The sequence below is a fragment of the Camellia sinensis genome, chromosome 8 (genome assembly GCF_055761805.1).
Source record: "Camellia sinensis isolate YWXY chromosome 8, ASM5576180v1, whole genome shotgun sequence".
In the NCBI taxonomy this organism is placed as follows: domain Eukaryota; kingdom Viridiplantae; phylum Streptophyta; class Magnoliopsida; order Ericales; family Theaceae; genus Camellia; species Camellia sinensis.
In genome coordinates, this window is record NC_138968.1 from 14,669,592 (window position 1) to 14,683,989 (window position 14,398).

General features: G+C 36.9%; 1 protein-coding gene and 1 pseudogene across 1 annotated transcript; both read left to right on the forward strand.

The window, feature by feature from the left end:
* Nucleotides 1-3,193: 3,193 nt before the first annotated feature.
* LOC114303878 (uncharacterized) lies at nucleotides 3,194-5,002 on the forward strand. The gene is made up of 3 exons (XM_082884953.1): nucleotides 3,194-3,513; nucleotides 3,640-4,365; nucleotides 4,456-5,002. Exons 1-3 carry the CDS (start codon nucleotides 3,194-3,196, stop codon nucleotides 5,000-5,002), a joined length of 1,593 nt encoding a protein of 530 aa, XP_082741079.1.
* An 8,434-nt stretch (nucleotides 5,003-13,436) lies between these two features.
* On the forward strand, nucleotides 13,437-14,015 carry LOC145797567 (rust resistance kinase Lr10 pseudogene; annotated as a pseudogene).
* Nucleotides 14,016-14,398: the final 383 nt, after the last annotated feature.

A 14,398-nucleotide genomic window follows, 5' to 3' on the forward strand; every position in this document is an offset into this window, starting at 1 on the left:
AGTGCTTATATGCCTATCCGTTGAAAAAGGGAAAATGAAAAGTAACTTGGACTCATAAGTCGTATGACATAAATGTGTGATTTATGTGAATGTATCGGTGTTGGCCATCTATCAATTGCTAACGTTTTAGTCATTGTTCATGGTCGGTTTAGTATATTTCTATTGGGCTGTGGCTCACCCTATATGGGAATATCATTTTCAGGTACAGGAAGCATGCCACCTCCAAGGACATAGTTTGGGAGGCTAGAGGCGGACACACTGTTGTCATTTTACTTTTGAATGTATTACATGTAAATTCAAGCCAAGGGCTTAATGTGTATGAGTTAGTACTCTTTTTGTTGTAACCAAGTGTTAACTTGGAAAGCTGTAAGCCCGTAGGGCATTTGCTTTTGTTGTTAACATGTTATACCTTTTGTAATGAAACTCTGATATATGAAAGAATATGGAACTTTGGAAACCAGCGCATGTCTTATTTAATGTGTTTAATGTTATTAATTTGAGGGCGTTACAAAAATGATTTATAAATTTATTTTTTTAATTATGGTGATATGTAAATGAGATGATTAACTGATGATATGAGAACATATAAAAGAGAAAGAGTTACTTTAGGTATTTAAATACATTGCCACATTATTTGGATGTAAAAAGAGTCTAATGTTTGGGATATAATAGTACTACTCAAAATATTATGGATAAAAAAGTTGTGGAAGTTATTGCAGTGTACATTGTTAAAAAAATATTAGTTAATTACACTTTTCACCTCTATGGTTTAACTCAAATTTTACTTTAATTTCTATAATTTCAATTTAAATAATTAGGTCCATATAGTTCAAGTCTAATTTTAATTTAGTCATTTCACCTAAATTGGAGGTTAAAAATAATCAATTTTGGGACACTAATCACTTTTTTAAGGTTTCAATTTTATTCTTCCATCAAAATTGGAGATTAAAAGTAATCAATTATTTAAGGTTTCACTAGTCTCCGGTCTACTCTTGTCGCCAAACCAATACAAATCAAAGGTCATGTTTCCATGTTAAACAACCTCCATATGTTTAGTGGAAAGTTGTTCTTTGCTAGTTATAGGGTCCTCCTTGTTCATGTTCACATTCTTGTTCTTGTCCTCTTTTGTGTAAATTGTTGTTGTAATGGTAATAATGATCAAAATCAGCAGCAAAGCAACTCCAACACAAGAACAATCCTTATTCTTCTTGTGGAGATATCCATAACATCAGCTTCCCCTTTCGACTTAAATCCGACCCACACGACAACCGTGGAATTATGTATATGGAACTTGAGTGCGAGAATAATCAGACACTACTATACTTGTTATAGGGTAAATACTACGTGCAGGCTATCAACTACAGCAGCCACCGTATCAGTCTGGTGGATGTTGGAATACAGAGGAATAATTGCTCCACTTTTCCTCTTCATTCTCTAACTCCTGACAACTTTACTAATACATTAGATTACAATATTAAGGATTCAATAGTAGTACACTGTTATGAAGTCAAAACATGCTCCATGAAATATTTCAGTAAGTGGAATATATTGTATCTTCAAAAAGTAAGTAAGAAGGATGCAACGAGGAGGGTGGATTCCGGTGTTCAAATGACGAGGACAACAAGATACCAGGAATCATGGGCCAAGAGAGGGGTTGCACACAGTCTTTGTGGATAATATCCCTAACTCCATGGATCCGAAAGGGTTGTATAAGTTGTTCATGAAGTTTGGCATTGTTAAAGATGTCTTCATTCCACAAAAGAGGCGCAAGGTGAAGAACTCAAGGTTTGGTTTTGTGAGGTTTGACTGCCCTGTGGCCATGGGAATGGCAATTCGAAAAGCTAATGGCTTGTGGGTAGATGATAAGGCCCTGGAAGTAAAGAGTGTTGAGTACAACAACGAGAAAGCTAGGCCAAGGGTCAATCCTCAAAATCATTTGGACGGTTTAACTAATCGCAGGTTCAATAATGCAGGAGGTGATAGGAACGTGGTTCAATCGAGGGACCATAGATCCTATGCAGAAGTAGTTGCTGACAAGACCAATCAATATCGGGACAGCATTATAGTGAAAGTTGATGAGGTGGGTAATGGATGGTTGTATGAAAGTGTCATTATAAGGCTCAAAATGAATCGCTGTGCTCAAGAGTTGAAAGAAGAGCTAAAAATACAAGGAGTGGGTGAGGTTTTGGTAAGAGAGGGGGGTGGCAGAGATGTAGTGATAACGTTCGATTCTAAGGATGATAAGAAGTCCAAAATGCCACTGTTTTACCCATGGATCCCTGACTGGTGTGAGTTTATCACTGAATGGAATACTGATCTAAAATTGGACCAGGAGAGGGGGGTATGGCTAAGCTGTTATGGCATTCCTCTTAATCTCTGGAATAGTAGTACTTTGAAGAAGATTGGAAGTTTGTGGGGAGAAGTAGTTAATTTTGAAGGTGATGTTAGCGATCCGGCTTCATTCAGAAGTCCAAAAGTCAGAGTTGCAACAAAAAGTATGGAACTTATTAATAAAGTAATCACCCTGGAGTGTAAAGGGAAGGTTCATCCAGTAAGAGTTTGCGAGGAGCAAAGGGCAGTGTATGAAGTGGTGAAAGAGGTGTGCAAATGCAAGATTCATCTAGATGAAGGGTCTGGTTCCTTTAACAGTACTGATTTGGGGCCTCAAGACAAACTCAGAGAGGAAAAGGTGAAGAGGTATGACGTGGCAGCTGACTCAGTTGCTGAAGTGGCTAGTAGGAATGAGCTGGATCATGTTAGTGAAACATATCAAATGAGGAAAGAGGTTGAGCTGGATGAAGAAAATGGGTTATTGCATGCTTCGGCAGTTGATGATTCACTGAAGGACTTCAGAAAGGTAAATGGTGCATGTGAGAAACAGGCAATAATGGTGTTGGGAAGCCCTGACAAGGGTGTAAACGAGGCATATCAAAAGGTGGATGGTCAGGTGTATACACCAGGCTTCATAAAGAGTTGTAGTGGATCGGTTATAGATAGGCCAGGTATCAACTTAGAGGTCTTTTTGGACCAAGCTCTAATAATCAATTGTGGGCCATCTGAGTCTGTGGATAGTGCAGACTCAGAGCAAGGTCGAGCAAATAAGATTGGGGCAGTTAGGCCCAATAAGGACACCAAAAAGAGTAGGCCTAATGTGTTGTGTACCTAACCCAGTCAGTCTGAACTGAGGAAGGATATGTCGAAAGAGAAGGAAGGCTCGAAGGGTAAAGGTAAGAGGGGCGAGAAAAAGAATCTGGGTCACTGCAAGCAAGTGCAGATCGGTGGTTTTTCTGGTTTTGTTAGAAATATGAACCAGCTAAGTGCATCATCTAGTAAGAAAGGGTCTAAGGGCGTCATTTTTAGGCCAGCTGTGGCAGCTTTAGCGTCCTCCTCTTCGTATGGCAGCAGTTCAGGGAAAGATAGATTAATTCGAGACGAAGCTCGTGCTACTCTTCAAATGGGGAGGCTGTTAGGGATTAATTATGAAGGGAAAGAAGCTGAGGCCTTAAAGAAGATGTATGAAATGGAACTGAAGGACATGGGGCCGATGGGAGAGGGTTAGGGGTTGTGAGTTGGGCTATGTCTAGAGGGGCTTCAAAGTTATGTTTGTTTTCTAATGAAGATTCTATCATGGAATTGCAGAGGATTGGGTAGAAGGGAGAAAAAAGGCAAGATTAGAAGTCTGATTGTAGATAGAAAAATCGATATTGTTTGCCTCCAAGAGACCAAGTTATCAAGATGCTTTGAGTTAGATGTTAAAGCCCTATGGCCAAAAGCCAAAATGGATTATTTGTATATAGATTCAGATGGAAATTCAGGAGGTTTGCTATGCATTTGGGATCCAAGGATTTTCCAAATTTCAAATTGCTGTTGCAATAGGAGCTTTATACTACTTTCAGGTACTATTCTCAATTCCTTTGAGTGTGTCTTAGTTAATGTATATGCTCCTAATGTAGTGGATAGGAGAAGGAAGCTATGGGATACTCTGGTACGGTTGAAATCTACTTTCTCTAAGCCTTGGTGTCTTGGTGGTGATTTTAATGAAATCAGATGTGTGGGTGAGAGGATAGGCTGCTCTAGAAGGGACAGGGGTATGAAGGAATTTAATAGCTTCATTGAGTCATGTGAATTGTCAAAAGTTCCTTTGCTGGGAAGGAAGTATACTTGGTGCAGTGCACAAGAAGGGGTTAAGTGGAGCAAGTTAGATAGGTTTCTAGCAAATCCAGAATGGTTAGAAGTTTTAAAACTCAAGTTGTGGGGTTTGCCTAGAATTTTATCAGATCACTGCCCTTTAATCCTCATGGATGAGGAGAGGGATAGGGGCCCTAGACCTTTTAGATTCATCAATGCCTGGTTGTTACACCATCAGTTCTCAGCTTTTTTTGAGAAAGTTTGGTAGGAGACAAGAGTAGATGGGTGGGCAGGTTTCATTCTTCAAAGTAAACTTAAATTGCTTAGAGAGGCTTTGAGAAAGTGGAATAGAGAAGTTTTTGGGGATGTATCAGCTAAACTTAAGGATGCTGAAGAGGAGTTGAACAAGCTTGATTTGCTAGCAGAAACAAGAGCTCTAGTAGATTCGAAGAAGGCAAGGAGAAAAGTGGTGAACAGTGAGGTTTGGAAGCTAAGTAGAAGGGCTGAGTGGATGTGGCTTCAAAAAGCGAGACTCGACTGGGCTTTGAAGGGGGATAAGAACACTAGATATTTCCATGTAATGGCCACTAGTAGGCAAAGTAAGAATGGGCTCAATTCTGTTACTGTTGGGGATAGGGTGTTTGAAGATCTTGGGGAAGTTAAACGAGCAGTGTTTAGTCACTTTAAGAAGCATTTCTCAGAGGAATGGAAATTCAGACCAACTCTAGATGGTGTTTTCAGATCTATTAGGAACAGTCAGGCATTCGAAATGTTAGAAGCAGAATTTGCAAAAGAAAAACTATGGGCAGCCATAAAAAATTGTGATGGTAACAAAGCTCCAGGCCCAGATGGGTTTAACCTGTTATGTTTTTAGAAGCATTGGAAGTTGATGAAGGGGGAAGTGATCCAATTTATGAAGGAGTTTCATACTCATGGTAAACTGGTAAGGGGTATCAATAGTTCTTTTATAACCTTAGTGCCTAAAAAAGAGAATGTAGTGGGGTTGGAAGATTTTAGGCCCATAAGTCTTGTGGGGTCTTTGTACAAAATTTTATCAAAGGTGTTATCCTGTAGACTTAGAAAGGTTTTGCCCGAAATAATTAGTGAAGCTCAATCTACCTTCCTTCGTGGCAGGAATATTTTGGATGGAGTTCTAATAGCAAATGAGGTTATGGACGGGTGGAAAAAGGCCAAAAGGAAGGGTGTGATTTTGAAACTCGATTTTGAAAAGGCCTATGATTCTGTCAATTGGGAATTCCTCTTCTTTGTGTTGTCTAGATTTGGTTTTGGCGCTAGGTGGATTGCTTGGATTAGAGAATGTGTCTCCTCTGCTAGGCTATCGGTCCTTGTGAATGGTTCTCCCACTGAAGAATTCTTTCCCCAAAAAGGTCTAAGGCAGGGCGACCCTCTCTCTCCTTTTCTATTCATTATAGAGGAAGAATGTCTGAATGTTCTATTGTCCACAGCATTAGATATGAATTTAATTAAGGGTGTTAGGGTCGGGGTTAATAAAGTTCTGGTGTCCCATTTGCAATTTGCAGATGATTCTATCCTATTCTGTGAGGCTGATGTAGGGGAAGTAGTCAATATAAAGAGGATCCTACAATGTTTTGAGCTAGTATCAGGGTTGAAAATAAACTATCATAAGAGTGTGGTTTGTGGAGTAAGAGTGGATTCTGTTGTCCTGGCAGATTTTGCTATTAAACTGAATTGTAAGACTGGCTCATTACCATTGAGTTATCTTAGGCTCCCTTTGGGGGCAAGTCCTAGCAAGAGGAAGACCAGGATTCCAGTTATTGAGAAAGTTAAAGCTAGGCTGGCAGGTTGGAAGAGGAGAATGTTGTCATTTGCGGGTAGGTTGGCTTTAATTAAGTCAGTTCTCTCTTGCTTACCACTTTACTATTTATCTCTGTTTAGAATGCCGGAGGAAGTGGCTAAGGATTTTGAAAGAATCCAAGTAGCTTTTTTATGGGGTGGCTCAGATCTCAAAAGGAAGGTTCAGCTAGTCAAATGGGAGGAGGTTACCAAAAGTATTGCTAAAGGAGGGTTGGGCGTTAGGAAGGTTAGAGTTGCAAATGCCTGTTTGTTACTAAAGTGGTGGTGGAGGTTTGCTTGTGAGTCAAAAGCCGTATGGAGAAAAGTAATCTGCAGTAAATACAACATTGAGGAGTGCTGCTGGTTGCCGAATTCTGGTGATAGCTGGAGGCAGTCAAAATTATGGCGAGATATTACCTCATTGGCCTCTCTCTACCCTTGTATGTTGGAGTGTTTTCTTAATAATTTCAAAGTGCAGATGGGAGATGGCTGTAGGGTAAGATTTTGGGAGGATATGTGGTGTGATGGCCACTATTTGAGAGTTGAATTTCCTAGGTTGTTTAGCTTGTCAAAGGAAAATAAAGGAGCTCTTAGATTTTTTGTTGATCTAAAGTCATCCTCAGGGGAGTGGAACTTATTATTTAGAAGAGAGTTGTTTGAATGGGAAAGAGTTGAGTTGCTGAGATTGGTTTCTGTTATCTCATCTGGTCCCTTAATTAGGATGGAGAGTGTTGATTATCCAAAGTGGATAGCCACATCATCAGGTCTCTTTTCGGTAGCTTCGCTGTATAAGCACTGTTCAGGTGGTGTTGGAAATCAATTGGGTGCTTCTAGAATGTTGTGGAATAAGGTTTTACCCCCTAAAGTGTAGTTTTTTGGCTGGCTCGCTTGGAAACATAAGGTTAAGACCTCTGTGTTCCTTCAGAAAATAGGGGTCCTCCCTGGAGGAACTTCTATCCTGTGTTGCTTTTGTAAGCATGATGAGGAGTCGGTGTTACATGTGCTCCTTCATTGCCATTTTGTGTGGAAGGTATGGTCGTCCTTGTTAGAATGGTGGGGTCTGTATTGGGCAATGCCTGGCACAGTTGATTGTTTGTTACAGTAGTGGGAGGGTGGTAAGTTTAAGAAGAGAGAGAGAAGGTGATTTGGAGATGTGTCCCTCTTGTAACCCTTTGGTCTCTTTGGAAGCAAAGAAATGACTGTGTATTCAATAATGTAGTAGCTGATGTAGAGATTCTCTTTAATCTAATTAAGTATAGAGTGGCACTTTGGCTTAGAACAGCTTCTAGGGAGTGGCAGTATCCTATTCATGACTTTGTTTTCAATCTCCATCAGATTAGTAGGTGTATCAGTAGGGATTAATTTGTTCTGTTGGTTCCCTTGCTGTGTTGTGTTGGGCTGCTGTGATGCGAAGGGTTCCTTTGCTAGTAGCTGGGTTATTTTTCTGCATATTGGCTATGTTCTACTGGGTTGTTTCTGCTTTGAAAGTTGGTTGCTGGCAGCATGCAGAGTGGAGTTCTTGGTTGGCAGGGGTGTATTGTCTTTGGTTAATCCTATAGGATGGCATGCGAAGGGTTCTTTTGCTAGTACCTGGGTTGTTTTTCTACAGATTGGCCATGTTCTGCTGGGTTGGTCTGTGAAGCTGGTTGCAAGGAGCTGCAATGAATTTAAGATGTATGGGTCTGGATGGCTGCTGGTTGCAGCCTGGTCTGAGACTAGGGAGTGGTGGATGGCTGCTGTGTTCTACAGAAGGGGTATGGTGTCTGTACGACATCTCTTGGCTGCTCTAAGGTCTGCTGCGGATCTGTGGTAGCACAATCCATGGCTGCTGTGATCCTTATGCTCTAGTCTTTCATTAGCCTGTCTCTGGATTCCGGTTTTGTTGATCTGAGGCTGCAGAGTTTGGCTTCTCTAGTATTCCATCTCAGTGGCTGCAAAGCATCATAGGTTTTAGCTGTTCTGTTTTCTTCTGGTTGTCCTTCTCTTTGGGTGCCTTTGGTTGGTTCCCCACCAATCCTAGGTTGAGTACTAGTATATGATTGCGTTTTCTATGCGGTGCCAACCTAGTTAGGATCGTTAAGTTTAGCTATGATGCTCTCTGCACTCCCCTGCTTTGTTGATATAATTTTGCATGTATGATGCCTCTTTCATCAATAAAGTTTTATTTTGCTGATAAAAAAAAAAAAGGATTCAATAGTAGTGTTTTTTATGTTATAAAAAAAAAATTAGTAGTGTTTTTGAGTTGTGAAAACCCAATAAAATCTCCTCTCTACATAGAAACTAATAATATTACTGATTCTTGTAAAAATGGAGGAGGAGGAAAGCATTCCTATGTTGTGGTCGGAGACTACTTGTTGTGGTCGGAGACTACTTGTCGTGGTCGGATATTGAAATCTTGTGCAGCGTCGACATGATTTTTCCGGCAAGGATGATTTCAAGATGTAACATTTCGAGCTTCTTGGACGTCCACAGTGTGTTGGCTGATGGATTTGACCTTGTTTACTATCAATTCATGAGTTGCAATTTTTTTTGTAGGATAACAACACTTTCATCATTCCTATTTTGTTCTTAATTCATGAAATTTTACTTTCTTTTATTTTTATTTTTTGTCAAAGAAATGAGTTTTTATCTCAAAAAAAAAAAAAAAAAAAACACCCAACAATGCCTACTAGATAGAGAACAGTACCTATATGTACTTTTTTTTCTAATTTTTTTTTTGGAACTAGTACTCTATTAGGGTGTGTTTTTGATTGGGGGGATTGGGGGGGGAGACTATTCACTATTCGGATTACTTATCCGAAAGAGTGAGTAGTCCATCGTTTGTTTTTTTTTAGCCTGCCAGATATAGAGTCCGGCCGGACTCCTTATCCGCCATATGGGGGATTATACTATCCTGGGGGAGGGAGGGTTGTGTGGGACAGTTTTGGGGGGACAATTTACTGTTGGGATTATGTGGTAAAATGACCATTTTAACCTTATTCTATTTAATTATGTATTATATTTAGTAAAATTCAATAAAATTTAAATGTCTCAATTTAAAAATAAAATAATTTTATTTAACTTTTTATTAATGTTTTATTTATTTAATTTTTTAAAATAATTTTTTATAGATTTTTTATTGATATTTTATTTTAAAATTTTGTTTATATTTTATTTAATTTCATTATTTAAAGGTTAATAGATGTTTTATTTAATTTCATTGTTTAATTATTATTATTTTTAAAAACAAATTTATTTAAAATTTTAATTAAAAAATAATATATATTTTTATTGATATTTTATTTATTTAATTTAAAAAAAATAAATTTATTTAATTGTGTAAAAAATAAAATAAAATAAATTTTTATTTAATCTAGCTAAAAATAATTAAAATATTAAAGATATGTTTAATATTGCTATTACTTAGTACATAATTGAAAAAGAATAAAATAGTCTTTTGTTCATTTATCCTATCCAGTCCGTCCAACCAAACGTTGGATTCACTAAAAATAGTCATTTCCAGACATCTAATCCCATGAAAAAACGAGCACAGGATACATATACAATCTAACCAAATAGTCCGGGGAATTCACATTCCATGACTCAAATTCGATGGATTCTAATCCCTCCTTATCCAGTCCGTCCAATCAAACACACCCTATGTACCTAATTCTTTTTTTTTCTTAAGTATATGTTATGTATTTTGGTGATAAATTTTATGTTATTTTTTGATAGAGTTATGATAATTTGATATTCAAAATTAAAATTATTCAAAAAATTTCTGATGAAAAAATTTGTAACATTATGACAAAAAATACTTTATTATTTTTTTTTCTCTCACCCCTAAATCATTTATATTGCAAGAGTTTTTTTTTTTTTTTTTTTTTTTTTGTCTCTAACATTACTTATTCCCTCAAAAAATGCAGTCCGCTTGGAATACTTTCTCGACGGTAAGTACTCTCCCTACTTCATCCATTTTTTTTATTCTCTAAAAAATATAGACTACAAATGTTTTTAAAAATATACCATTGATATTGTGATTGGTGGAGAAAATGAGTAAGTGTGGTATTATATTGAGTGATTGAGGAACATGAGAAATATGATGAATGATGATTAATTAGGGAGTATGAACACGTGGTACTCTAAAAATATTTTATAATTTTCCCATTGTCACGTAACAATGGTTCCAGAATAAGATATTCTAAGTGGTTGGATCTTCAGCTGATTTTTTCATTGCTATTCAAGACACCTTCATCACTTAATAATAACTCTGTTAAGAGTAATTGAATGCCTCATTTGGTTTAGTTGCTTTTCTCTGATTACTTCTTGTAGTTTTTGTTTCTTTTAATTGCCTTAATCACACAGCTGAATCTTTGTTTCACTTCTCTTACAGATCAGGTTTTTCTCATCATCAAAACCATTGGTAAATCCTCTTTCCTCTCCTTCAATCATAAGGGAAAAGTTATCTTCTAATATGAAGTAAATGACCCACAAGCCGAGGCGGAACCAGGAGTAGACGATTAGGGGGCCCAAAAATAAGGTTTTAACAAATCCAAATTTTCAGGTCAAGATATGTTTAAACGATTTAAATAATTAGTAAAATTAATAAATCATTATTAAAAATAAGTTAATAAATAATGAGAACATTCTAAATGTGTTATAGAAATTTGAACTTCAATGATGAACCACTATAAAAATACAAAGGACAAATTACGACGGTAATTCCTGTGTTTTGCTCCTTATGTCATTTTGTTCTTCGTAATTTTAATTGGCTAGATTTTGACCATAAATTTATGATTTTGTCTTAATTTGGTCAAATGGATTACTACTCTTAATTTTTTTTTTATGAAAAATATGCATATAAATGGCATTTTTCATATTTTAAAGGAAGAAATAATAAACATATTCAACTCAGTGAATTAATGTCAATTAATTTATCGATAATTTTTCATAAAAAATACTAACGGTATAATCAATTAGATCAAATTGACACAAAATCTAAAATTAACGGTCAAATTTGAATAAATTGAAAGTGTAAGGAACAAAATGAAATAAGAGGCAAAATATAGAGACTAGTGGCGTAATTTGTCCAAATACAAATCATTACAACAAATTACACTTTTGGCAACTAAAGTTTTAGTCGCCAAAAGTTATTTTTTAGTCGCCAAAGATTTTTACTGACTAAAATTGTTGATCACCCGTTTGGTCGTTGACTGATTGTCAGTAAAAGAATTGGCAACTAATTTTTTTTTAGTCGCCGAAAGTCGCCAATTAGCGACTAAAAATTTAGTCGCCCAAATAGTAATGGATTATAGATCACACTGTATAAAAGGTACATACTATATGCTATTTTAAAACTACATCATAATAATTCGTAACAAAGTCGTAATCCTTCATAACTTTTGTCAGCACAATACTTTGTAACATTAATGTTCATAACATAACCATAATGGAAAAGACAAATTAATTATTTTTTAAAAGAAAAAACATATCAATAAAAGAAAAGGCTTGAAATCTTTAAAAGCTCACTTTTAAATTTATCCCAAATGATATGAACGGTTACCTATCAATTATTGATTTGTGTAAGAATTAAATGCTTATTGAAAAATCTAGAAATCCGCTAGATATTGATTTGCAACATGTATCAATTTAAAGCAATAAAACAATCCCAATCAAACAATCAAGACAACTCGACACAACGATTTTAACGTGGAAAAACCACAATTGAAGCACCTCCAATTGTGATAAAAAAAACCATGGGCAACAACCACAAAACAATACACTAAAAAGATGTAAAGGAATTACATAGGTATACTCTCAATTACCTAGCGAATCCACGCCTGAATTGAACCAACCCCTATGTGCCTCTTCCAGCCCAGTCTTCACCTTAGAATTGTCTTGACGATGAGCCACTCCAAAATCTACCAAAGCTTCAGGCTCAAATTCTTCAGAATCCACTGAAGAACAACTCTCTCTTTTGTATAGAATGAACAAACAAACCTTTGATGTATTCTTCTTAACCCATGAGTTAAATACTCAATTAAACATCAAAGAAAACTAGCAAAATATCCCCAGATATAAACCTTAATATCCAAAAAGAAGATCTGAAGAAGTAATCCTAAAATCTGATAGAAACACGTAGTTATAAAAATCTAGGACTGCGAGGCTCGCTCGAGCGAGGAACCAAAAACGTGTGTTTTCCATAAGTAGCTTCGCTCGAGCCAAATAACCTGTGCTCGAGTGTAAAATCATCCTTCTCAGATTTTTTACAGACGCAGCCTTCGCTCGATCGAGCAAGAGCGGACAGGCAACTTCAAAAGCAATTTTGCTTCTTGCTTCGGAAGCGCTGCCCCTCTACCCCGCCTAGGCACTGCCCTGGACCAGCCAAGGGGTGCTACCCCCTAGACCCCCGCGAGCTGACCGGGAAGCTCGATCCCCGTCATAGTCAGCGAAGTGGCAATCTTGAAAAAATTAACATCACGAACTTTTCTGCACGGCACAATTCGGGTTGGATTTGCATCTAACAAACTCATAGCCTCACTAAAATAAAAGTCCAAAAACAAATACAACTGAAAGAAGTTTTGTCAAACGGGATTACCAAGAATAAAAACCTAACACTTATGACAAAAACTTTACACACCATCACGGATGAGTTTAGGAATATTATTTGAATCTTAGCAAAACTCATGACTAAAATGTAAAACTTTGGGGGGCCAAGTATAATTAAGTTATATAAACTATACAATTTTCTTATACATGATATAGGATGTTGTGGAAACTAGCAGGTCCAGGCTCCCCAACCCCCCTCCTTCCGCCCCTGTCCACAAGGATATGAATACGATACATAGATGACAAAGAAAATGGAATTTGAAACACAGATACTTGATCTTCAATCACTTGTCCAAACTACGTGAGCTTGATTCATATTTTCATAAACTTCTTCAATGATCAAATTGTTTTGAAGGAATTTTTGCCAATTATGCCCTTTTTCCTCATTTTGACATCTTGTGATTTTCATACACAGGAGGAATCCTTTCACCAAGAATTTCATTAGCATTATGGCTGCTCGCGTTTCTAATCCATAAATTTAGAAGAAGGCATTTATTGATGTTTGATAGTATTGAGGATTATCTACGAAGCCAAAAACATCTCATGCCTATTAGCTACTCTTACTCAGAGATTAAGAAGATGACCAAAGGATTCAAGGACAAATTAGGAGGAGGCTATGGTTTTGTATGTAAAGGAAAGCTTAGAAGTGGTAATCTTGTAGCGATAAAAGTATTGGGCAAGCCCAAAGCCAATGGGCAAGAATTCATCAACGAAGTTACTACCATAGGAAGGATTTACCATGTTAATGTGGTTCAACTAATAGGATATTGTGCCGAGAGATCTAAATGAGCTCTTATATATGACATCATGCCTAATGGGTCACTTGAAAAGTATATATTTTCTCAAGAAGGAGATATCTCATTGAGTTGCAAACAAATGTATGAAATTTGCATCGAGGTTGTAATATGCAAATCTTGCATTTTGATATCAAGCCTCACAGCATTTTACTTGATGAGAATTTCACTCCAAAAGTTTTTGATTTTGGGCTTGCAAAATAGTATGCAACAGATGATAGTATTGTGACTTTGACAACAGCAAAGGGAACAATGGGTTATATGGCACCAAAGTTGTTCTAAAAAAACATTGGAGGCATTTCATATAAAGCTAATGTTTATAGTTTCGGAATGCTGTTGATGGAAATGGCTAGCGGGAGGAGAAATCTGAATGCCTTTGCTGAACATACAAGCCAAATTTACTTTCGTTCTTGGATTTATGATCAATTCAAAGAAGGAATGGACATACAAATGGGACAAACCAATGAGGAGGAAAGGGTGATGGTGAAGAAGAGGGTAATAGTAGCTTTGTGGTGCATACAAATGCAGCCTAGTGATTGCCCTTCGATGAACAAAGTTGCGGAAATCCTTGAAGGGGATGTTGAACAACTACAGATGCCTTCCAAACCTGTTATGTGCCCGCAAGAGAGGCCTATTGAAGAACAAAGATTTGACATAAATTATGTCACTTTGGATGTAAGTGAACCTTAAATGTGTTGTATCTGTTAATGTATATATGGTATATATTCCTACATATATTAGGTATTGAGTTCTTAGATATATTAGGTATTTCCATAGTTAGGTCTCTTAGAGGATACTCTTTCTCATAGTTAGATTTCTATGATACTCTTTCTCAACTTATAAATACAGGCCTTCTATTAAATAGGACAATTAATTCAATACAATACATATTATTTTCTCCCTCTCTACTATTCTAACATGGTATCAGAGCTATAGGTTAAACTCTTGGTGTTCTTCACCTTACCGGTGGGCGACAGCCTTGCCTTGGCCGCCCGCTGGACCTTAACCCATTCCACTGATATATTTTCCTTTCAGTATCGATTCGTGGTGATTTATTCCTCTATCCGCTAATT

Coding starts and splice junctions, on each gene's coding strand:
- LOC114303878 (XM_082884953.1), top strand. CDS start 3,194: ATGTCGAAAGAGAAGGAAGGCTCGAAGGGTAAAGGTAAGAGGGGCGAG. Junction 3,514..3,639: donor GCTGAGGCCTTAAAGAAGAT/GTATGAAATGGA, acceptor ATGGAATTGCAG/AGGATTGGGTAGAAGGGAGA. Junction 4,366..4,455: donor GCCTGGTTGTTACACCATCA/GTTCTCAGCTTT, acceptor TAAATTGCTTAG/AGAGGCTTTGAGAAAGTGGA.